Source organism: Perna viridis, chromosome 3, assembly GCF_037379345.1.
Source record: "Perna viridis isolate PV_CMFRI_1.1 ecotype Kerala chromosome 3, ASM3737934v1, whole genome shotgun sequence".
Taxonomy (NCBI): Eukaryota; Metazoa; Mollusca; class Bivalvia; order Mytilida; family Mytilidae; genus Perna; species Perna viridis.
In genome coordinates, this window is record NC_142447.1 from 6,301,462 (window position 1) to 6,328,012 (window position 26,551).

The 26,551-nt window shown below is 32.1% G+C and overlaps 1 protein-coding gene across 1 annotated transcript in view; it reads left to right on the plus strand.

Moving 5' to 3' along the window:
* LOC148620815 (Kv channel-interacting protein 4-like) overlaps positions 1–26,551 on the plus strand; it is a 45,055-nt gene that overhangs the window by 11,925 nt on the left and 6,579 nt on the right. Inside the window, exons 2-5 of the mRNA XM_088574644.1 lie at positions 10,718–10,842; positions 19,778–19,847; positions 21,126–21,196; positions 25,845–26,057. Coding sequence (XP_088430770.1) covers positions 10,718–10,842; positions 19,778–19,847; positions 21,126–21,196; positions 25,845–26,057 — 479 coding nt within the window. The remainder of the gene's footprint in view (positions 1–10,717; positions 10,843–19,777; positions 19,848–21,125; positions 21,197–25,844; positions 26,058–26,551) is intronic.

Consider the following 26,551-nt stretch of genomic DNA (forward strand, 5'->3'; position numbering starts at 1 on the left):
CTTTTTAGATGTTCGACGTTCTATTTCAAGATTATAAGGATTTAAAGTGTTGTGAAATCTTTTAAAATCTTTCATGTTAGAACAATTTAAGAAGATGGTCGGTGTGCTCGTTTTTTTGAAATATATACATTTGAAATATTTGCGGAGTAATGATTTCTCTTGATTTTTCATAGGTTTTGTCTGAGTATTCAAGATACCAAAGAAATAAGGATTTCAAAAAAAAAAAAAAAATTCTCAAATAACATTTTAGGTTTGTTTAATGAAATTATGGAAAGAATTGTGGGACCACTGGACAAAACATATTAATGCATTGAAACGGATAAAACCTAGGAGTCCGAAAATCTGAAAACAATTGCTAAACATGACCAGCGAACTTCCTTAAATATCGATGGAAACATTATTTATCGGTATGTTGCTCTTGTATAGTTGTTATTTCACATGTATATATAACTAAAATTACTCAAATTACTTAAATCAGCAAATTTAATAGAGGACGAAGTCCTCTTAACGATATTTAATGCGAATCATACTTAAGCCTGGAGGCACTGAGACCGTGATTTCAGTCAGGAATGAAGTCACTCCTTTCGAACCTTCCTATATTCGTATTTTCTTTACTAAAAGCGTTTGCTTTATTGTCTGCAATAATTATATAAATTCAGATACTTTTTTTTTGTTTTTAACATACGCAATAAGATTAGGCCTTTCTGGCTTTAGTGTAAAATACCGAAGTATGAACACTTAGTCATGCTCGTATCACTTATTAGCGACAAGAAATGACCAGAACCATCAAGATGTCTAATAAAGCGAAAAGGAGAAAAGGGAAAGAAATTGTTGTTAATATAATCAACTTCGTCCTCATATCAATCAAATAAATTTGAAAATAATGTTTTTGTATGGTATTTTCTGGAATGTCTCAAATTTCAAAGTACAGTTGGAAAATTGCCATATTTAGACATTCATTATCTATTACCATTGTTTACAAAATAAAAATGACGTAGTATTCTTATTATTGAAATATGTCTTTTTACATGCGATGTGCTTAAGCGAATGCTACAAATTCCATGGAATTTGAGAAATCAGATAATCGATGAGTATAAAATTGAAATAAAAATTCTTAGAACATTTATACTTAAGGCCATTAAGTCAAATATCTTATGACCTGGCCATAAATTTAGATAAAAAAAAACCAAATTATTTGTAAGAGTAATCAAGGGAACAAAGGTTATAGCAGTAATCAAAAGAATGTAATCCGGGGACAAAGACCAGACATGTAAAAGCAGACATGTGCAACATAGAACATAACGTAACTAAAATCATACATATAAAGTAACAAAAGCAAATGAGTAACTCGGACTCCATTAAAAACTGGGAGCATGGACCAGGTGCACCGTCTGATTAAGCGTCCTCTGCTTTTCTAGAAACACCAGCCGAGTTGCTCATAAAAAGTCAAGTCTGTGATAGGAAAGGATTACTATGACATGTTGAACAAATCAGTTTTCATGGCGCAGATGGATACACCGTTACGATCCACGAGTTCATGATGACGACCATAAAACTTCTGTAGTGATGACTTCAAACTTGTAGCAACATAACCATGTTCCAGAAGCCTATTTCGTAGAATTCTATCGCGATACTGAAAGTCTGCGTAGTTTCGGCAAGCTCTGGCATAAAGTTTGGGCTGTGATATGAACACTCCATACGTAGGTGCTGAAGGGATGTTGCCATAGATGAAAGTAAATTTGACAATTCTGAATGAAAAGTCATCAAGTTTGGTCAATAATTTTCCTTTACCATCGATTTTCTAAGTGTAGGTCAAGATATGAGGCTGACTTCACATTGTCTGTAGTATCCTTTAACCTTGTAAAATTATCAATATTTACACAAAGGGTTGAGAGATGGCAAAATTCGCTGGATATGAGAGAACATACTTTTTCTTCTTCATAAAAGTATTCATTTATACTAGCATTTAATTGCATCATCAGTATTTTGTATATATTGCACCTTTCCCGTTACCAAACGTATCAATCATATTAATATTGCAAATTTCGACTTGCTGTACACGTGTCTCAATGAGTAACCTCTTGTCAGAAGCATCAGAATCAAATGCATGAGAAAATTTATATCCTCAACTTAACCGTTAACAGGAAGTATTCAAAATCAAAACTATCGAAGTAGAAAGCCAAGCTTATCACTAAGAGGTTCTACCATTTGCAACGCAAGAGATGAAACCTCGGTGTTTTAAATGTCATAAATGATTAAAATTCTTTGAGTGCTTTCGCACTTGCTTTAATTTTATTCTTTAATGCATTTCCTGCTAAAATGTTTTCTACTGTGTGCTTTGAACTACATAAAAGTCATGCAATAAAAATCAATCAAATGCTAGATTAATGGTCAAGGTTTTTGTCTAGGGTGTTTTCTATTTAACATTACTGAAACGCAAAACTTCAAACTTCAAAAATTGATACAAATGCTAACCTTGAATATTTTAGGTCTATAACTATATTTTTAACTAGCACTCCATATGAAAATCATGCAAAATGTCGTTCATGGTTGGAAAGCCTACATCTTTTTTGATAGTTTATTCAAAATGTCATTGTAAACATAAAGTAACATGTAATTGTTCATATAACCCTAGTTCATAGGAGATAAAAATCAAATAGAATTTAAAGTTAAGGGAGATGACACTAAAATATAATAGAAACTGTTGGATTTTCAAAGTTGATTATCTTCTAAGAGCAGATAGATTGGAATGAATAATTATTCATTTCATCATATAGACTTATAAAGCAACTTAATAACAAAAATAAAAATATGTAGCCTTTTTTTGGGGTGTATCACAATTTGCAGAATTCGCACGATTCTTACAAAGACTGTTACTTAAATCCAAAACGTGTCTGTTAAAACAGGTTTAACAAGAGTATGCTTTGAGAGTAAAAGTATTGAAATCATGATTAGGAAAGAGAAGCTTGATAGTACAGCCATCCCTTAAATATAATATATTATCTGAATATAATAGCATTAAAACCTATGATTTTTCAACACTGTATACTTCTATTCCCCATACTCAATTAAAATCACGACTTAAAACATTGTACATCGTTGTTTTTTCAAAAAAGATAGTACACCTAGGTACAAATATATAGTTCTTGGTAGAGATTCCTCATACTTTGTAAGAAAAAATTCAAATCATCTTCCAAATATACAGAGGAAGATATTTACAAAATGCTGGAATTTTTAATCGACAACTTATTTGTCCAGTGTGGTGGACGTGTTTTTCAACAAACGGTCGGCATTCCAATGGGAACAAATTGTGCTCGTTTACTTGCTGACCTATTCCTTCACTCTTATGAAGCTGACTTATAGCTGATTTAATCAGAAAGATAGAATATCGTTTGGCTAGATTCTTTAATCTCAGTCTCCGCTATATAAATGATGTATTATCTAATCCTAATTTCGGGGATTTGATACATCGCATCTACCCCAAAGAACTTGAGATAAAGAATACTACAGACAATGTGAAGTCAGCCTCATATCTTGACCTACACTTAGAAATCGATGGTAAAGGAAAACTATTGACCAAACTTTACGACAAACGTGATGACTTTTCATTCAGAATTGTCAACTTTCCTTTCATCTGTGGCAACATTCCTTCGGCACCTGCGTATGGAATGTTCATATCACAACTCATATGTTATGCCAGAGCTTGCCGAAACTACGCAAACTTTTTGTATTGCGCTAGAACTCTAACAAATAGGCTTCTGGAACAGGGTTATGTCGCTACAAGATTGAAGTAATCACTACAGAAGTTTTATTGTCGTCATCATAAACTTGCGGATCGTTATGGTGTATCCATCTGCACAATGAAAACTGATTTATTTAACGTTTCATAGTTTTCGTTTCCTCGTTTGTTTACCCCTGACTTGACTTTTATGAGCAACTCGGCGAGTGTTTCTAGAAAAGCAGAGGACGCTAACACTACCGGTGAACCTGGTCCATGCTCCCAGTTTTTAGTGGAGTCCGAGTTGCTCATTTGCTTTTGTTACTTTGTATGTATTATTTTAGTTACTTTATGTTCTTTGTTGTGTATGTTTGTTTCCATGTCTGGTCTTTGTCCCTGGATTGCATTTTTTTTTATTTCCGCTATAACCTTGGTTCCCTTGATTACTCTGAAACACTCTCAAAAGGACAAATTCATTAACTATCATAACTTATTCTAACGGTAAAAAAGAGTATAAAGAAATGGCTAAGTAGCTGTCTTATAAAAATAAGAGTGCATGCATGTAAAACTCCACCTAATTCACTTTAGATTCTAATTTTAAAACAGTTACAGACCATATTTCACCGAGGGAGAGTTATTGTTCTTGGTTTGGTTGATTAATTTGAGAGATGAACTTATGTTCTCCTAACACATAGAGATTTAAATACAGAAACGACTATTGTTTCAAAATTTAAAGAAAATGCAGACCGAAAGAAAAAAAAATCGTTTGTTCGTTGGCTTTTTTGACAACATGAATTACCTCTACCATAACATAGGTACTGTAAGAAATTAATATGGATTAGTACTTCAAATAAATTAATACCAAATATTTGTTTAAGGAGGTTTACCTAAGGTAAGGGGAACACATCATACGAACATTTGTATTCAGCACTTTTACATCAATATCATGCAAGCATCAAAGTAACTTGGACAGATTTCATTCTGTTTCAAAAGCTTGATATATTTTGGTGAAATTAAATATGATGCAAACATATCACTGATTTCAAGATTTGTGTCCCTAACCTTAGGTCACAAGCAATATTTTATTCAGTATAAAGCTGCAATGGATTGGGCAGCTTAGCCTGCTGCCCAATCCATTTCAGCTTTATACTGAATAAAATACTGTTTAAACAAAAACCTTAGGTCCACCTCCTAAAGATAGTAACTTAGATTTGTTTCAACATACAAACTTAAGTGAAATAATTTGGAATTGTTCGATAACATCATGCTATACTTATGACTGCCATTTCTGTGCGCAAGTTTCCGAAGATAACGACACATCTCTCGATATAAAAAAAATACTTGACAAACTATTTGTGGGTAAGAGGTTATCATTAGCACAAACACTTTCATTCTCAGTTACATAAAAACCTTTGATAGAATGTGTTGCAGTAATATTACAATAATCAAATAAGGTGCAAAGCAGAAGTGTTTTATTGAGATACAGAATACTCATTAACAATTTTCGTCACTACATGTGAATGAAGGGGTGTGAAGAAAACTCACTTGTTGATTTTCAAGATAAAATTTTTCTAAAATCAAACATTCCAGATAGAATGACGCATACTGAAACATCAATTACTAGCTGTTGTTCATAGAATAACAATTTGCAACAGCCCGTCAGCAAGTTCAAATTCTTTCCAAGTATATTATCAGAATAGCCCACTTGGCTAAGAGAACCGTCATATAAGCAACTATAAAACACACACACACACACACACACACACAATAGGAGAAAAAGAACCGTTAAGGTAGATAAACCATACTTATTACACGAAGCATCTTTTTATGGTCGTCATCATGAACTCGTAGATCGTTACAGTGTATCCATCTGCACCATGAAAACTGATTTGAACAACGTGTTATATTTTTCCTTTCCTCTTTCTTATCCCGAGCTGGACTTTTTATGAGCAACTCGTGAGCGTTTCTAGAAAAGCAGAGGACGCTTACCCTACCGGTGCAACTGGCCCATGCTCCCAGTTTTTAGTGGAGACCGAAATTATCATTTTCTTTTGTTACTTTGTATGTATCATTTTAGTTACTTTATGTTCTTTGTTATGTTTGTCTGTTTTCCATGTCTGATCTTTGTCCATGAATACATTCTTTTCATTTCCGCTAGAACCTTGGTTCCCTTGATTACTCTTTTTAGTCATCTTGAATAATCATACAGTTGTACCTTATTACTTAGATATTTAGCTGTTATTCCTTTTTTGTACTTTTTATATGTATTTTTGTGATAATATTCTCCAATTTAAATGCAATAACCATCTTTCATTATGTAGTAATGAATATTTCAAACATATGCTTGCATAGATACTGTGTATTATTTTACAAATTTATTCAGTATTGAACTAGTTCTTCTATCGATCAAACTTCATGTTTGAAATATCGAATCATACAGCTCACTCAAAATATTGTTGCTGCTGATGATCATTTGCTTACTCTTTATCGACATTTTATTTTATATACATTAGGTACTTTCAACAACAACAAAAAATTAGTTTGAATGATCGGCATCCGCCATGTTTTGTCGATACTTGACAACAATACAATAATATCGGAGTCAATTTCCGAACGTTTCGTTTTTTTATGAAAGTGATTAGATATATATATATATTGCACGGTTGGTTTTTTTTTTTTTTTTTTGGGGGGGGGATTTTCTATGAAAATTTAGAAAACATTTATTTTTACATGACAAATTGTAATGTTTGTTATATGACATCAAATGTCGACTTGACAAGTGTTTACCTTTAGTTCTGAAAAAAAACCCTTTACTTCTTTTAGTTTTTTTAGGAATGTCAACGACTGGGACAATCTGGCATTTAATACTCAAGCAAGTCAAATGGAATAATGTGGACTTCTTTCGACTCCATAGTTTTAGGCTATTGGTCTTATTGTTTCACAATATCAGTTTTACTACATATCTTATATCGATAAAACCTTTAACACGAATGTCGTACAAGTGGATTTCTGTGTTAAGTACTCGTTTTTAATTTCGATATTTATTCATATTATTCATTCTTTTGCATTCAAAGGAAAAAATTCATCTATGCAAAGGTAACTTGAACGCATTATCCACTATCAATGCAACTAGATATATTCGCTAATATGTGGTGCTAAATCATACGAAGTTTTCAAAGAATCCATGGAAGAAAAAGCTTTGTATTTTTTTTGCAAAGCGGAAAGGCTTTATATTAAATCGCATATTAAATTAAAAAATTAAGTAATCGGAAGATGGCTCAAGTTTGAAAAAAGTGATTTTCATAACTTGCATCTGCAGGGAACAAAATACGCCGAACTAAAAATTGAAGGTTTTAGGTCAAATGTTTTGATATATACTTAACGAAAACATTAAATTGTTATGACAATTTATTTTGCTCGCCACACAAAATAATAATATTGCCTACTTCTTCCGACAGGCAGAAGATTATGAGTTGGTATTAGTTTTTAAACTAGATTTTTGTCCTTTTTCATTAAGGTCACGTGCATCCTATATCTTTTTGGTGTAAAATGCATGGAATACTGAGAAAATATATAAATGTATTGAAAACAATGGATAACAAAAATAAACAGTGTCTTAAAATTGTTTTTATAAACATTGTATTTATTTCACCATATAACAAGTATTTTATCACCGATATATTGATGATGAATTGATATCATACAACCTACAATAGATGTCAATATGGTAATTGATCAACATATAAAACACTCGCTGAAGTAAGCGCTCAAATGATCAGTATCTTAATAAAATATTTGGATATTACAGTACATTTAATTATAAAAAAAAAAACAAAAACGATAAAATAATATTCCCGATCAATGGACAAAATGTAGTTCGAAATGAGAAAATAATTTGATGATTGTCCGATTAGCTTGTTATTTTACCAAGGTTAAACTAGCAGTCTTATATATTGCACAAAGATGGACATGAGTTTATAATACTTGCGAAACAAAAAGATTTCCACTGTCATCTGTCATCCTATCTGTTAAATATCCTAAAATATCTGAACGAAAATAAGGTAAATCAACTAAAGTTCTCGCAAAATATCAAATTCAAATAAAGCCTTACTTTTCTATAATATCAATTTAAGTTACCTTCATTGTATTAAAACATGCAGTGTATATCAAAGTCAATTCTTTACACGTCTTTATGATTTCAGCAAGTTGTTTTCCACATTTGTATCACGACAAAGTAATTGGTGATGATGTTTCTATACTATCGAGATTTAAGTCAACTCATCAAATCAATTTAAAATATATATTTATTCCTTTATCATTGCTGTATTACAAAAATTAAAGCGGGTAAAACAGTTTACCTAAATGAATAAAGTTGGTCTTTTCATAAGAAATTGTCATAACATTACTAATTGACTTTTGTATTTACTTGGCATTCAATTGAAAGATTGATTGATTATTGGGATTTAACGCTAACAATCAATCAATCTTTCAATTGAATGCCAAGTAACTACAAAAGTCAGTTAGTAGACAAAACTCTGTCGTTTGGGTTTTATTATTTCTAATGTGAATCAAGAGAAAATCGTCTGTTTTATGAACACTGACAACACTGAAACAGCCAGCAATCTTGCATCAAGTTGAACATTTTGTTACAGGCCTAATCTTTTTATGTTTACTTCTCATTTGCTATGAATCAAATGGTTTAATACTTGGAACATGTTTTATTTAGAGGGAATGTAAAAGATTAAGCTTACCTGTATCACCTTTTTGTCTAAAGAGAACAAAATGTTTGCTAAAATATGTCCATTTGTTTTACTTAATTTTCAACTTTCCATTGCAAAGTGAAATGAGGTGAAGTCACAATTTTTTGCAGGTACAGGGTTGCCCATTATTTGGCAGACAAAATAAAAATAGACATTACATCTGATAGCTCTAGAATACATCGCGCATAATAATTGCCCATGTTTATTTTTAAGGTTTTTATTTGCTAAAATCTAGATCGGACAGGTGTATATCGAGTCAATCAGTGTTTATAAACGACTAATTTTTACTACATTACATGACTTAAAAACACATATTTGTTTAAAACTTGGTATAAGATATATCTACCCCCCTATGTGTAGTTGCTCTACAGGCTAATTAATTGTATTTGTTTGGCGACATATTGTTGTATTTTAAAGTGCATGTTTATAATATTAATGCTGATTACACAGTAATTGCTGCTGTTTTGTTTATAAACTCGCTCAATGATTACGACACTCCAAAAGTGTCACTTTAATGGGCTAGGTTATGATATTTAAAATGCTTTTTTGAAATCGCAAACATTAGAGAAGCAGAATTGTACTAGGTTAGCAGTTGATCATCTCACGTTGTCACCTTTTAGCAATTAAAGGTTTTGCTAATTCCGTATTTCTTCATAACTTAAAAAAAAGAACTTTGTAAAAATACATGCATATTTTGCAAGATATCTTCATATATATCATTATTCTGACCATGTTTTATTTAAAAAAAAAGATATAACTGTCAATCGTAAATATAAATAAGGAAACCAAGATTCTAGAGGAAATCAAAACAATGTAATCCAGGGACAAAGACCAGACATGGAAAAAAGACAAACGTAACAAAGAACATAAAGTAACTAAAATAATACATACAAAGTAACAAAAAGTAAATGAGCTACTCGGACTCCACTAAAACTAGGACTATGGACCAAGTGCATCGGCAAGGCAACCGTCTACCGTTTTTCTAGAAACACCCGCCGAGTTGCTCATAAAAATTCATGTCCGTGGTAGACGAAAAAGGAAAGGAAAAAAATGACACGTTGAACAAATCAGTTTTCAGATGGATACACCGTAACCACACACGAGTTCATGATATAAATCAGGACACCACTAAAGCTTAAAAGTACATACATAGATAAGTTACTTTTAATAACGATGGTGCCAGCAAGAAGGTAACGTGCATGCCATTTAGAATGCGAACGATTCATAGAAGAAAATTCCTTGCAGAATTGAAGAATGCTTAATTAACGGGTTAGAATTATGTGTCTTGAATTTCTCATTTAATCACGGATTTATCTATGTAAAGTGTTAGATACACATGTAAAAACAGTTAGATTAGAGTAATATATAATGAAATAATTAACGAATCAAAGGAAGACTCTGGTAGTTATGCTAATTTCGTATTTAATGAATGATAAGTTATATGATAGTGAGAGAATCTGCAGCAGACAGTTAAGTAACAGTCTTTGTAAGAATCATGCAAAATCTGAAAAATGTGATACACCCCAAAAAAGGCTACATATTTTTATTTTTGTAATTAAGTTGTTTTATGGGTCTATAGTAAGAAATGTGTAATTATTCATTCAAATCTGCCTGCTCTCAGGAGATAATCAACATTGAAATTTCAATACATCTATTGTATTTGATTGTCATTTACAGAGTTATCTCCCTTAATTTTGAAATCTACAGTGTATTCTATATAATTTTTAACTCCAAAGAGCACGGGTTATATGAAGAACTGAATGTTAATTTCTGTTTACTATGGCTATTCAGACAAAATACCAAGAATAAAAATATGTAGGTTTTTACCCATGAATCACATTTTGCATGAATCTTAGCTGGAGTACTGCTTAAATATTCATGATGATTTTGTTTTTGTCGATGTCTGTAAAAAGGCATGAAACCGTATTTTCTAGAACCATTCTTTAAAAAATAACAATAAAGAAAGAAAAAATATAGTAAAACTTGCATCTTGTAAAACACAATTCACTTAAATCAATAATGATTTTTCATTATTCAAGAGTCAATTTGAGAGTTGTAATTTTTGGAGGAAAATATCACTTACCAATTCCAATTTTCCAACTAAAAAAAAAACACAAAACAAAACAAAACAAAACAAAACCAAAAAAAGGAACAAGAAACAAAAAAAACAATACAAACAAACATACAAAAAAATGTGAGTTGTGTATATTTGTTTTTATGTCTGTTAACATTTTTTCAGGTGGTGATGACAACGAGTTCGAAGTGCAGATCGTACGATACAAACCAGAGGCGATTGACTCTCTGATAGAAAAGTCGAAATTTTCACGGAAGGAACTACAGATAATGTACCGAGGTTTTAAACAAGTAAGAATCTTAGCTTAGATAAACTATAAATGTTTATTTAATACTAACTTTTGTGTGCCAATTTCACTTGATTACCTTGCCATCAGATTATTCTGCCAGAATAAATGTAACATCTTACATTTCCATTACCATATGAAAGGAAATTTATAGTAGGACGGACGAAAATTAAGAAGGCGTTAGACCATCTATGTAAACAGTATATCACTGCAGCATTGGGAAAAGATACTGTGGGCATTGCGACATTATTATCTTATTTAGACATAACAATTGAAATTTCGATGCTTTTCCCATTAGAACGTGAAGCAGAAGTAAGTTGCAGAGTTAAATTCAAAACAAATTTTTAAATTTGAAATTGGAAAAAAAATCGATTTAAGTAGCATTTTATCTCAGAATCATGCAAAATCTGATTCATATTTGGATAGCCTACATATTTTTATTTTTGATATTTTGTTTAAAATGTTATAGTAAACATAAATTAACAGGTGACTTTTCACATAACCCCTGTTTATAGGAGATATGAAATATAGAGAATGTACTAAAAAATTTAAAATAAAGGGAGATAACTTTGTAAATGACAATGAAACACAATAGAATCTATTGATTTTACCATGAGAATTATCTCCTAAGCGCAGAAAGATAAGATTGAATGATTATAAATTTCATCTTATAGAATCACAAAACAATTTAATTACAAAAATCAAAATGTGTAGCCTTTTTTGGGGGCATCAAATATTACAGAATTTGCATGAATCTTATACAGACTGCTATTTAAAACTTCGATCCCAAATATTGCATTTATTAGCATATGCATAAATATATATTGCTGTTTTCACCTCTTTTTTTCAAATTCTAGGGGTGCACTCATTAATTTTGTTCGAGTCATGTCTTTTGAGGTAAAGCACACAGAAATACTGGCTTTTATTCGTTATGATAGCTCATAATTGATCTATATGTCACTGTCGAAGTAACTATAAAACGTTTGGAAATATTATGTTTTTTTTCAAACATTCCTGTGTTGGAAACCCATAAGGAAAGTATGGGAACCAATACACGAACGGAAATCAAAATGCACATTTTCCGGAGATATTGTTTAGACAACTTAAGTAGACACGCACAAAAAAGAACCTGAAATAACCAAAATAACACGCACAAAGAAACAAAAATAAATGAGCAACCCCGGCTCCACTTAATTTTAAAGCATGTATCAGGTGCATCCAATAGATATATAAGTGCCATCTGTTTTCCTTGAAATAATCACAGAGTTTCTCATAAAATTCAACACCGACGTAGACGAAAGAGGAATAAATAATTATGACATTGAAAACAAATCGTTTCTAATGGTGCATTTGGATGCCACATTACAAGTCACAAGTTCATGATGACAAACAATAAATTTTGTAGTGATGACTTAAATTTTCTAGCTACTAACCTTTAATCAAGAAACATTCGAAGTTAAGTACGGTACAAATAGTTCACGAAGTACTGACATGTCCTGACTATACGTATGAGTTATAATATGAACACTTCATACGCAGGTGTCTAAGGGATATTGCCTCTGTGTTAGCGTCCACTTATTTTCTTAAAGCATCGCTGAGTTGCTCAGTACTATAAAATATTATACCTTTAAAGCTGAAAAAATTAACCGATTATTTTTTTATTCTCCCTCCCAAAATAAAAAACAAAAACAAAAACAAACCAAGATAAGCATAATATTATATTTTATTTGCCCTGTGCATATTTATGTCGGAAATAAGAAACTAGGTCATGTCTGGTCTGGCATCAGTCTTAAATTATAAAATCGGAAAACTATGCTAGAAGAAACTGGAATATCGTCTATTACTTGATCGAAACGTTTGCCTTTAGAATAACTTGTTGCTGATATTGCTACAGTTATATAATATAGACAGAAGGCAACACTCAAGTAAATGACTTTACTGGTTTTATTGAAAATACTAGAGTCGTAACTCACAACGGGATATGTTTTCCAGATTCAAATCAAATAACATATGAAGACAGCGTTGATTAACTTCAGTAGAGTATCATCTATGGAATTGTAATTACTTTTCTGTGACAAAGATGTTCGTTTTGGTAGCAGTAAAAAGACATACTGGCTTGTACTTGTCGTTTATGTATTTTAAATATGTCATGGAATGAGGATTGTATTCGAGGCTCGTAGACTTGTAGATCATATGACGAACGATGTGTTTAGATACATATGTATGTATTGTGCAGTAGGAAAATCTAAATGCAAAAACAACTTGAAAACAAGAAGAACTCGAAATCCAAAATATGAAATTGAAAGTCAAATTTAGACTTGTGTATTGTACAGTAGGAAAATGTAATTGCAAACGCAAATGCGAAACAAGAGGAACTCGAAAACCAAAATATCGGAAAGGAAAGCCAATACAAGGAATATAGCCCAAGTGATCCTTTTCTCACAGAAAGTCGTAAATGTAGAATAAGTCGTGACTGTGATGTCATAACTTACTACTTATTTTATTCTAACGATGTGTTTTCTGAAAAGTGCTGCAGTTTTTTAAGGGTTTGAATAGACAAAATCTACACGAATTCAGTTTGACTCAGCCTCTCTTTTTTCCAGCAATTATAAGCCTCAATCGTACATAGGTTTAAGGTCAAGACATTCCATCATTATTATTAATACATTTTATAAACAAACTTTCAAGCAGCAAAATTTCTGATGATGATATTTTCAAAGACAAAGACAAAATTTTGCGGATGATTGTATACATTTGGATATAGTGTCTGAGCATGAACATTTTAAAAATGATTGATGAAGCTTCTTATTCCGGAGGCATTTATCAATATAGGCTTCATATCTTTAACAACTATCAATTTTACTCCCAGATAAGAAATCCATTGCAGCATGAAATTAAGATCTGAAAACATTAGCTGAATTTTTTTCATATAGACGTATCGATTTATCTAATGATGAAATATTAAACTTTTTCATTTGATGTGTACATCATTTGAAGTTTTATCATACGTTGAAAATGGAATAGAAATATTAAAGCAAGGGTTGTTTTATTATACACAGTAAATTTGTGTTCATGTTAGCATTTTAACGTTAATTGAACTTTAATGGAGGACAGTAACTTAAAAGCGGTTTATAAGAAGTGAAAACTGGCCCATACCAGGGTAATGAACAAAACATGTTCCAAATGTAGAAATTTTAATTATTTAAGTAACTGTCTTTGTAAGAATCATGCAAAATCTGAAAAATGTTATATGCCCCAAAAAGGCTACATATCTTTATTTTTGTAATTAAGTTGTTTTATGGGTCTATACTATGAATTGTGTAATTATTCATTTAAATCTGCCTGCTCTTAGGGGATAATCAACATTGAAAATCCAGTACATTCTATTGTATTTGAGCTGCATTTACAGAGTTTTGTCCCTTAATTTTGAAATCTACAGTGCATTCTATATAATTTTTATCTCCTAAGAGCACGGGTTATATGAAAAACCACATATTAATTTCTGTTTACTATGACATTTCAAACAAAATATAAAAAATAAAAATATATAGGCTTTTTACCCATGAATCACATTTTGCATGATCCTTAGCTGGAGTGCTGCTTAATTACCAGTCCACATAAAATTCAGACACTTCTAATGGTAAAGTGTTTCATGGTTTTGAAAAACCGACCAAACAAACGATGCTTTTTTCAGTCTACATATGCTGTATTTTCACAAAGCGATAATCATTTCTGCATCCTGATCTTCACTTTTGAGAAAGTCATACATTTATCTCCCACTGAAACCAACAAAAAAAAATAAAATCAAGAACGGTAATTCTTGCAATGTGCAATTTCATGTACAATCTTTATGAGTTTTATCTCAAAAGCTCAACAACCAAATGAAAAACTTAAACTTGTTATGTGACCAGTTACTGTTCCTGAACAAGAAATAAAATTGAGTTTGGTGTTTTCTGTTACATGCATGAATCACCTTCTGACTGATTTTTATAAAGACTGCTACTTAATTTCTATGGATTGACAATCCAATTATAATTAACTGATTCGTAACCAATTGTTGTTTTATTTTGGATTATTTGGATCGGGGACTGCGGACCAATCGTAGTACAAATCCAGGTTATACAAAACTACCTGTTTTGCTTAAAGACAACCAATCAATCGGAAAGCTTGTCACAAATGCAATTAAATTATGTGAATTTAACTTAAAACTTTAACTTGAAATGATCTTTTACGTGAACTCAACGCGAACAAAAAAAGCCATTTGAAGCTAATACCAAAGTTTAACTATTGCTATAAGTTGTGTAAGGTCATATAGCCCGGTGCTACGATATAAGTTTAAACTTAAAAAAGAAAATAAAAATAAATAAATATTGGCCCGTCTAGGGTGCCATTAAACATTCATGTCATTGGCTAACCTTAGCTTACTGCTAATGTTAACATAAAGTTAAAATACGAGAGAGGCTTTTCCATGGTGGTCAAATCCTAAAGTCTCTAATAAGTAAGCTATTTTGTAACAATATATATTTACATTTCAATATTTCTCTGTATTGTTCACCCGAAAGTTTCACGTTGGACGTGACGTCAGTTATTTTCAGTCTAGGGTATAAATATAATGTTGGACGCTCCAAAAATACAAAAACGGCATGTCGACGTTAATGACCGTTCATAATATATGTACGGGCAATCACTTATGTTTTCATTCGTAGCTGTAAAGATTATAATACAGGTTTTGATAGCTGTATAATAATATAATTAAGTTACAAATATGGACGATATTCCATTCGTCCATTTTGTTCAAAAACCCGGTGCATGTGTGGCTCGACAGGTTTCAAGTACAATGTTCATCAAGAAAACCTAATGTGATGACGTGGAAGTAGAAGTCTTCAGTATTCCTAGTTTTAAATTGTCTTATTCCCGTAGTATAAATTTCTTTTCAGATTTCAAAAATTCCTTTAAACTCAAAGGATCAGGATATTAAACAACCTGATGATAAAATTACAATTAAGTGTCAATATTGACTTCTAAAACGCAAACAGGTAATAAAATACCAATATATGGAATAAGGATACACATTTTTCCAGTAGAGTGAGAAACCAATTACACCTACCAAGGTTGAACGTTATGTATTTGTGATATTTTGTCAACAAATATGAGGCTGTCCATGTAAAGATCTGGCAGATCTTATGATATTGCTGGCGCAAGATGAATTTCATTCCAATAATTTTTTTGTTCAATACAATTGATATCATATGTATGTCAAACATTGTAGATTATTTGTTAAATTTCCCTTACAAAGCAAGCAAATTTTGGACAAAAATAAAGAGTTATCCCCCTTTTCCAATGAATTTTAATGCATTCTATGTAGAATATTATGCATTAATTGTTGCAATTAATCAGAAACCAACATTTATCTTGGAGAAAGGATACATTTGTGATGTGAAATGAATAAAAATATTTTGGTAACAAAATTTGTCATGTGGCGCTCACTCCCTGACTTTTGCATGGACACCCTCTACAATGAAATTGTACATTCATGTAAACCACAAAATTGAAATGTTCAAGAAGACTGTAAACATGCCAATGAAAGTCCAATATTCGAAAAAAATAAAACAATTTTCGTGCGCAAAATAAGCACCTCAAACATTACTAATGAGACCTGTTGGGATGAAAAGAGATCAATTGCTTTTTTTCAGTCATGATTTTCAGGCAGAGTTATGTTATCCCAAAAAGTCTTAAAAATTACCATCGCTTTTCAAAGCGGTTGACATCTCGTGTTGATACATCGCATCTACCCGAAAGAACTTGAGTTAAAGGATACTACAGACACTGTGAAGTCAGCCTCATATCTTGACCTACACTTAGAAATCGATGGTAAAGGAAAACTATTGACCAAACTTTACGACAAACGTGATAACTTTTCATTCAGAATTGTCAACTTTCCTTTCATCTGTGGCAACATCCCTTCGGCACCTGCGTATGGAGTGTTTATATCACAACTCATATGTTATGCCAGAGCTTGCCGAAACTACGCAGACCTTTTGTATCGCGCTAGAACTCTAACAAATAGGCTTCTAGAACAGGATTATGTTGCTACAAGATTGAAGTCATCACTACAAAAGTTTTATGGTCGTAATCATGAACTCGTGGATCGATATGGTGTATCCATCTGCACCATGAAAACTGATTTATTTAACGGTTCATAGTTTTCGTTTCCTCGTTTGTCTACCCCGGACTTGACTTTTATGAGCAACTTGGCGGGTGTTTCTAGAAAAGCAGAGGACGCTTACTCTACTGGTGCACCAGGTCCATGCTCCAAGTTTTTAGTGGAGTCCGAGTTGCTTATTTGCTTTTGTTACTTTGTATGTATGATTTTAGTTACTTTATGTTCATTGTTATGTATGTCTGTTTTCCGTGTCGGGTCTTTGTCCCTGGATTGCATTCTTTTGATTACCGCTATGACCTTGGTTCCCTTGATTACTCTCTCCAATCATTGAAATACAAATCCGATCAAAACGTACGTTAATCATTTTGGTTTTGTATGTTCTTTGTTGTGTATGTCTGTTTTCCATGTCTGGTCTTTGTCCCTGGATTACATTTGTTTTATTACCGCTATAACCTTGGTTCCCTTGATTACTCTTTAAAGAATAAGTTTGAACTGCTGATGTACACATTTCATGACATGCCCATGAGAAACTCGACAGTAGCCAGAAGGAATAACAAACTAAAACGAACTGCCTACCTAAATGTTGTTATATGATAGAGTATTTTAAATCGTGTACCAAAATGACTACAAACCTAAACAAAACCAAACTGGATATGATGCAATGAAGAAAGCCTTGGTCTAGTAAATGATCGATGTAAACTAATTGAAAAAAGACTTTTGTTGGTATCTACAAATATCATTAATCTAAAGCTCATGCTTATCAGATTTCATCAAACATCAAGAAACTCATCAGGGCGAGTAATTGGAATTTCTTACATCATCTGAATGTCTATGTCTATTTCACGTTTCTATAAAATCAAGTTTTTCTAATGAAGAGTTCGGACATGATTGGTTTATCTATGAAAAGAATTACAAAAATCAACTTTTCATGGATACAGAGGGTGGGTAAAAAATGCTCGATGTATGGTATAATTAATTAAAAGTTCTTAAGTATTCATACTTGAAGGAATTATTGTTGAAGGAATCATAGTTGAAGGGCTGATAGTTGATGGTTTCACAGTTGAAGGAATCATATATGAAGGTTCCATGGTTGAAGAAATAATAGAGTTGAAGGGTTGACAATTGATGATTCATAGCTGAAGGAATCATAGTTGAAGGTTCCATATTTAAAGAAATCATAGTTGAAAGATTGATAATTGATGGTTTCATAGTTGAAGAAATCATATTTCATGGTCTTATGGTTAAATGAGTTATACAGTGGCGATCACTTCTAACCTCTCTTAAATTCTGTCAAAATCTGTCAGGATTTCTGTTCTACGAGAGCAGATAGAACAGAAATCCTGACAGATCCTGACAGGGTCTAACAAAGGCTGTCCTGGGTCAGGACACATATTGCCCTCTTCCCTGACAGATCCTGACAGAAACTGTCCTGGATCGTGACAAAGAAAATACGAAAAGCTGTTCTAATAATTCAGACAGAAGTATTCTCGAGCTAATGACTCAGTCTGTCAGAATCTGTCAGGAACTCTTCCAATCCACGTATCTGTTCTACTTAGAACAGTTCCTGACAGGAGGTGTCAGGACCCATAACAAAGTATGACAGAGGTTGTCCAAAGTCCTGACAGACCCTGACAAGGTGTGTCGTGGGTGAGAACAGTTTCTGACAGTTTAGAACTGTTCTATGACAGCGAATCCTGACAGGATTGAAGAGAGGTTTGAAGTGATCGCAGCTGTAATTGAAAGCTTGATAATTGATGGTTTCATAGTTGAAGGAATCATAGTTGAAGGGTTTCATAGTTGAAAGTTTCATAATCTTATTTTATGCCGGAATATACAGTGGCGAATCCAGAGAATTCTAGGGGTCGGAATTCCCCTTTGTTGAAAATTTGTTTATTAAGCGCGAAATTGTGACAAAAATCAGCAAATGATAGCCTGGAACTCATTCGGAAACCTTTTTGCCTGATATATTAATCCTTCCCGATATAGATTTAAAAAGTTAAAAACAGAAATATTAATTTTTCGCGGTGTCGTTGGTATAACTTGTTCATATATGAAGTAAAATAATTCTTCTGCCTTGGTGAAATCTTTTACAGTACCTGGGGAAAACTTACTATTATATGGCATATGGGATATAGGGATCGTGTATTGGAGATTTGGATTTTGAATGGGGAGAATGGAGAAATTAGTTTTTAAATTATCATGTATGAGATTTTTTTTTAAATAACACTTTGAATATTGAAGACTTTAAAAATGTAATATTCAATTTGCTATTATTTGATGAGGAAAAGGCTATGGGGATTCTATGGGAATATGGGATTTTCTAGTGGGAATGGGGAATACCCATTGTTGAACGGGGATGGGGACAATAGGAAATAGGAAATAGGGGTGGTGTATGGTGTAAATGGGGAAGTTTACACCATTCAAGAGCAGTCTACTATTGATTATATATTGATTCTCTGTAACGTCACGAAAACTTCTGTCCTGGATTGAAGAACTAGAATTTAACGTTGCTTTGATATTTTTCTATGACTTTGCATTTTTGTCTTTACTTTGATAAAGAATGCATGACGTTTGATAAAATGTTATTTTGTATTAACAGTGTAACTCCATACTATACTGAATTGAATGTAAGGAGGATGTAAGCTGGATGTTTTATTTTATTTTTCAACCTACTGTCTTGGATTATTTGATCTTCAAAGTATTGAAAGATTCATGGAAAAAAATACATCCGTGCTCTCTTACTCCAAGACATGATTAATTTCCGTCTTCTTTGCAGGAATGCCCAACAGGTATCGTCGATGAAGATACATTCAAAGAGATTTATTCCAGATTTTTTCCACAGGGCGGTAAGTTCATATTGATCTTTGTTATAGATCAATACAAGAATCAGGCAAGTCCTACGGCAAGATCGATACATTACAATAAGGATATCCTGTTATTATTATTTGATTTTTTTTCAAGGCTAAATGACAGGTGAAGTGAAACACATCTGTGGAATTAACCGTAAAAATGACATGAGTTGAACTACTTCTATCTTCTTTCCTTCTACCTTCTCTAACTCTCATTATATTTGACAAAAATATTCGTGAAAACAATGGAAGTTGTTAGGGTGTATCCCGGTCATCTTCTTTAGAGTTTTTGGTGAAAATGACGTAAATCATAAACAGTGTGTAGTCGCACTATCAGATATTTTGCCGGTAAAAAAAATGAAATAAAAAAATTGAAAAAACAAAACAAAAACAAAAACAAAACAAAACAAAAAACAAAACAAAACAAAACAAAAATTACGATAAGCATATGCATATGATATTTAATGCCTTAACTAGAGCTCAAGATTACAGGTATATAAATCGAAACTAAGTATCATTGTATATGTATATTCACCTTCCTGAAACTTACAATAACGTGTATTTCAATCGTTGTTCCAACAAGGATTAATACAATATGGTCAATGTTTACAACCCGTTTATACCATGAACAGGAAAGCGCAATTAATGCAACTATATATCCAGTGAGTCATTACAAACATGTTGTTAAAAACAGTAACTTAATGATAAAGGCTTACCAAAAAGGATCAATCGACTTTTAGTTTGTTCAATATGTCTATAGACTAATTACCAACATTAGATAAATGTCTTTCTTTCTATGTCAAACAAAGTGTAAATTTAATTTGAATCTAAAAGAGAAGCGCGAATAGTAACTAAAATACAGCACAATGTTTACGTAAAATACCGTCAAAACTCAAATTTCTGTTATTTCTTGTTTTTAATTGATGTTTTGAATCTTCCGACCTCATTATTGTATATAACCCAGACAAATATATTTTGATGAGAATCGTCTAATTGATCATATGTACGATTAAAAATAATGTTTCTCCACATTTATCTACTAAACTTTAATAAAATGAAAATAAAAAAAACAACAAAAAAAAAACTGCACTTTACAGAAAGATTGAAATCAATACGCCGCACTTTCTTTGAAATACACATGCAAATACTTTTCACAATAAGCCGCTAGACCATCAATCAAGATTTCACGTATGAATGTAACCTTGAGTTGAGATATATCTGAATAATTTATAGCACCTATCTTTTTTTATTTTTGCATTATTAATGATATTGTAGATTCTGATTCCTATGCCCATTACGTATTTAACACTTTTGATCATGACGGAAATGGAACGCTCAGCTTTGAGGTAAGATTATATGTATAGAATCAACAAACAAATACTTGGTAAATACTCTGTAAGAATCAGGCAGAGGATGAAGCAAGGTATGAAAAAGCCCACTATTTTTAAAGTTTAAACTTACTATTCCAACCATCAGTATTAAGAAAAAAAGAAAGGTTTTCCATATCATTTTGGTAAACTGAGTTATAACTTCATTGACATGCACTGAAAATGAACATTTCAAGGGCTGATACCTATGTCAAAAACCTCCTTTTTCTAACATTCTATTGACAAATTTCTGAAAAAAAAACAGGTAATGCATCAAACAAATGTGACCTTTTCAAACACAGAAATAATCTTTGAGTGAAATTTTATTGTTAGATCGGTGGGTTTTTGACATGCATGTTTCTGATTTTTCACATATTGCCTGATTCTTGCAAAGACTTACCACATATCAATAAGCAACTGGTGAACTAGTTTCGGTACAAATCTTACACATGATGCAAATCATTCAAGTATTTAAGGTCTTAAATAATAAGTTCTTTATTCAAAACAAACATTAGAATTAGAACACCGGCATATGCAGGTACTAAATGTCACCACAGTTGAAAGATGAATTATTAACAATCAATCACTAGTAATTACTGTTCGTAAGTTACCAATGACTAGAAAATTATATAAAAAAACTTAGAAAGATAGTTCTACAAACGAAAGAAAAGCTACCCCTCCCCCCCAAAAAAAAACACCAAACAAAACAAAAAAAAAAAACAAAACAAAACAAAAACAAAACAAATAATACAAAAAAGCAAAAAACGAAAAAGAAAAATTGGTAAAGAGACAAATTAAAATATGACAACAAAAGGAAACCTGTAAGATGTAACCAGACACAACCCAAAAAAAAGGACAAATTAAAATATGACAACAAAAGGAAACCTGTAAGATGCAACCTGACACAACCAAAAACTGGGTGAATAGATCAGATGCGTCTGTGGTATAAGTGTCATTTGCTTTTATTCAAAACATCTCATCAACAGATTAACCATGTTATATACAATAAGTTCAGTAAATCTTTTTTATAATTATTATGAAAAGAACTAAGCTAGTTATCTGTAGTGATTACAGTATTTCACCGAAGCTTCGTTTCCTGTACTTTCATTAGACAATTTTAAGCAACATTCCATCCTGCAAAATTTCCGGTAAAAAGTGTGATTACATGACAAAAACAAGGAAAAGTGCAGATAATCAACGATGTTTGACACTCAAGATTCCTTTTTATCTTTCTGTATCGGGATTGGAATAGGTATTGATTGAGGATGTAGGATTGACAGATTTTCTCAGTGACATGAAACCTCGTAGATTAATTCTATCGATGAAATAATAGAGAATGATATAACATACTATTTTGAAATCAAGGAAATCGCAATTCACTAAAAAAGGGATATTAGGTAAAAAAGCATACCCATAAAGCCAGTTGAAGGCCGAGACATAACGTAGAAGGTTGATGGGGCAAGACGTAATACTGATGACCTTTGAAAGAGTAATCAAGGGAGCCAAGATTCTAAGAATGTAAAGAATGTAATCCATGCAGAAAGACAAGACATGTGAAAACAGACAAACACAACAAAGAACATATAATAAATAAAACAATACAAAATGTACATAAAAAGTAAAAACAAATAAATTAGCAACTCGGTATCCAGTAAAACTAGGAGCATGGACCAGATGCACCGTCAGGGTGCATTTAAAACTGACTTTATGTTTTGTTAGTCATTGTGATGTAACATTGTTGATAAAAATCGCAAGTGAGGATGCCAAATAAAAAATATCATAATAGTTAGAACGAGTTAGAACAGTAATTTTGTATGCAAAACGTATAAATCACCAATGAAAGTTGTTGCGCCAGAGAAAAAGCAATGGCAACTGCGCAAACGAAGAAAAATTCCGTAGTCAAGGTAACACCAAGATAACGAAAATACAAAAATATAAACGAAATTACTACTATGTACGGACAGAATACGATAATAATAAAACACTTTCTGTATATAGTACGAATCTCAGTCCCAAAAGATTTTAAATAGGTTCGTTTAAAAGTCATAAAGGCTATAAACATGCGTTTATTCAGGTTTCAATTTCCATTGGTCATTTAACAGATAGAGTTTGTTATAAGCTTTCTCGTTGGTTATGTCTAAAACGAAATATACAAACCAGAAATTAATGTTTTGTAGTACATAACTTGTCTTTGTAATAATCACGCAAGTTCTGTGATATGTGATATATCCCTAAAAAGATACACATTTTTATTTTTGTTATTAAGTTGTTTTATAGGTCTATATGATGAAGTGTATAATTATTTATTCCAGTCTGTCTGCTGGTAGAAGATAATCCACATTGAAAATGCAACAGTTTCTATTGAATTTTAGTGTCATTTGCAGAGTTATCTCCCTTAGTTTTGAATTTTACAGTATATCATATATATTTTTTATTTCCTAAGAACAAGGGCTACATGGAAAGTCACATTTTAATTTCTGTTTACTGCAACATTTTAAGCAAAATATCAAAAATAAAATATATGTAGCTTTCCAAACATGAACCACATTTTGCTTGATTCGTATCTAGAGTGCTACTTCAAAAGACTATTTTTATTAACAATAGTGTTTCAGTAAAAGAAATTTATGAATACCATTTTACAATCGTGCAAATAATTAAGTTCGTTTATAAACCAACCAGCAAAAACTATGTGTTAAGAACAAAACATACTGAATCGTTATAATGATATATGAAACTTTGTAATGTGTAAATGTGTATTTATGTGGCGCTATGCTGCACGCGTGTTAAAATAGATCAAGTTTAAAATTACACAGGATCTTGGATAGTTAAATACTTCAATTAAAGCCTTGATCTGATTATACTGTATTGCGACTTTTGCTATAGTCTGGCTTATAATGTATTACATAGCTAATCGGGCATCTCTGGAAATTTTGATATTAATTTATCAAGTCCATACATTTGTCAGGCCATACAAAGGATGAATGACCTGAGATGACATTTCATTTCATTTCTTTTGTGTTTGACAAAATCGATGCATTGGCGCCAATGTCAAACAGTGTAGCCGATAGTGATGAAATAAAACTCCGAGGGAAAAAATGATGCTACTTGATTTTCTGCTTCCCATGAGATCATAGTTATTCAAATGTTTCTTTCGTCCCTGGCTGCACGTTGTTAGATACACGACAATCGCATTAATCAAATATTGAAGGAAAAGTGAATTTTTGATGATACAGGCCTACTTCGAGTAAAGACAAGGATTGAAAGTCATTTTTTAGCAAATCTGCCAATCACAACAGGACACAATAGAAAACACTTGCCTTAAAAAATCCTTTTTTTCGAATTAAAAGCATGATTCACCCTTAAATATTTCTTTCAAAGCAGATGACGCTTCAACCCCGATATTAGTAGTATTTATTCTAGATAATGGAATGTTATGAGTTCATTTCCTTTGTTAATAATTCTGTTTGTGTAACAGAGAACTTTGGTTTCAAACAGAATAATTAAAAGGCAATTCCTAATTTAAAAAAAAAAACCAAAAAACATTCACGCTATTTGGTTCAGTGTTAATTTGTTGATGAATATTATAAAAATCAAAAGATATATGTACATGCATTGATAATCCTAGTAGTATGTCTGTCAAATAGCTAAAACACACACACACACACACACGCACACGCACACACACACACACACACATATCAAAAGGACATGTTATCAAACGATATTTATCCACATCATGTTTTAAGTTTCCTCTGATCCCAGGAAGATCGGCTTCTTTTCCGATAAAACCATTATTTTCGCTTTTCCGAAATCATTCATCATTCCTTTTCCTTAGCTTTTTCATGTAGACTCCTACACTTTTATTGTAATTCAGAAAGACAAGATGTCAATTCTTAATTAATACCTTTCTACTCAGCAACCAAACTTCAAATTGTTCAGAGACAGAAAAATTACGTCTTCTGTTTTTATTTGTTATATTCTCCGCTGGGACACACTTATCCTATATAACTTGACCATTATTTTAATGGGATAAGAACTTCAGAAGTATGATTAGCCAGCTGGTTCCAAGAAGACGAAAAACTCCCATTTGTATGAATGAAATCGACACTTTTTAATATTAACGGCTGTCGTAGAACCAGTGTTTATTTCTGATGAGATAGCACGCAAGAACTATTTATACTAATGTTTGAAATAAATCAACATATAATGTCGTAAAAATGAAAGAATATTTAATGGCGTCAATTGAGAGGTCAACGATTTATTTGTAATAATAAAAAAAATATTTTCTGTGTCTTGCATTCAGAACCATAAATATCATTGTAAAGTTAGATCAAGGTCGGACAACTACGGTTAAAGTAAAAGTAAAAATCAAAGGACAAAGAACAAAGACTACGTAAAACTTTGAGCATGGGACAGGTGCATCGGTACGGTAAGCGTCATTGATATTGTGTTCTTCTTTTTTTCAATTTTTAAAAAGACCCCATAATGGTATTTCAAGAAATATTGAAGAGGATGATACATATCTTAATAAAGCATTATTAAAAGGTGATTTTATCTGATGGCATTAACGTTCTTGGACCATGCCTTGTAAGTAAAACTTACAAAGATATATAATTTTTTTTCACAGGAATTTGTAATCGGATTATCCGTTTTAGCTAGAGGGACCATGACAGAGCGTTTGGAATGGGCATTTAATTTATATGATATAAATAGAGATGGACTCATTTCTAGGGAAGAAATGTTAAATATTATATCAGCTATTTATGAACTCATGGGACGGTTTTGTGAACCTTCTGTATATGAAAATACAACGAGAGACCACGTTGAAATGGTATTTCAGGTAATTAGTATAAATGTATTACGCTGGATTCAAGGGTACCAAAAATAAACTTTAAAAGGTTTTTTAAGCAGTATGTCAAGCTCCACGCAGCGACAGATGTTCGTTTCCTGTCTTACTTACCGCTGCAGAAAGGCCTTCCAAAATTCTCGGGCATTATTCAAATCATACTTCGTTTGATAATCGGATAACGTCGCGTAGCTGCAGCGTCAAGAGTGAATTTCGAAAGTCATATGCTGTGCCGGAGCTTGGCGGAATCATTTGCTGTGTAATGAAAATGTTAATGAAGCTTTTGAATGTACCGAATTTAACCTTGTATTGTAAATAACTTATTCTATAGTGCATAATTATAATTTGAATTGAAACAAAGGGCCTTCTATAGCGATACGTTTAAAACTGATCGCAATCATCTAAGACGATTTGGTAAAACATTACCATTGGAAATTGTATGGCGGGGATCCATCCTACGCCGGAATTTGGCGGAATTATTTGTTGTG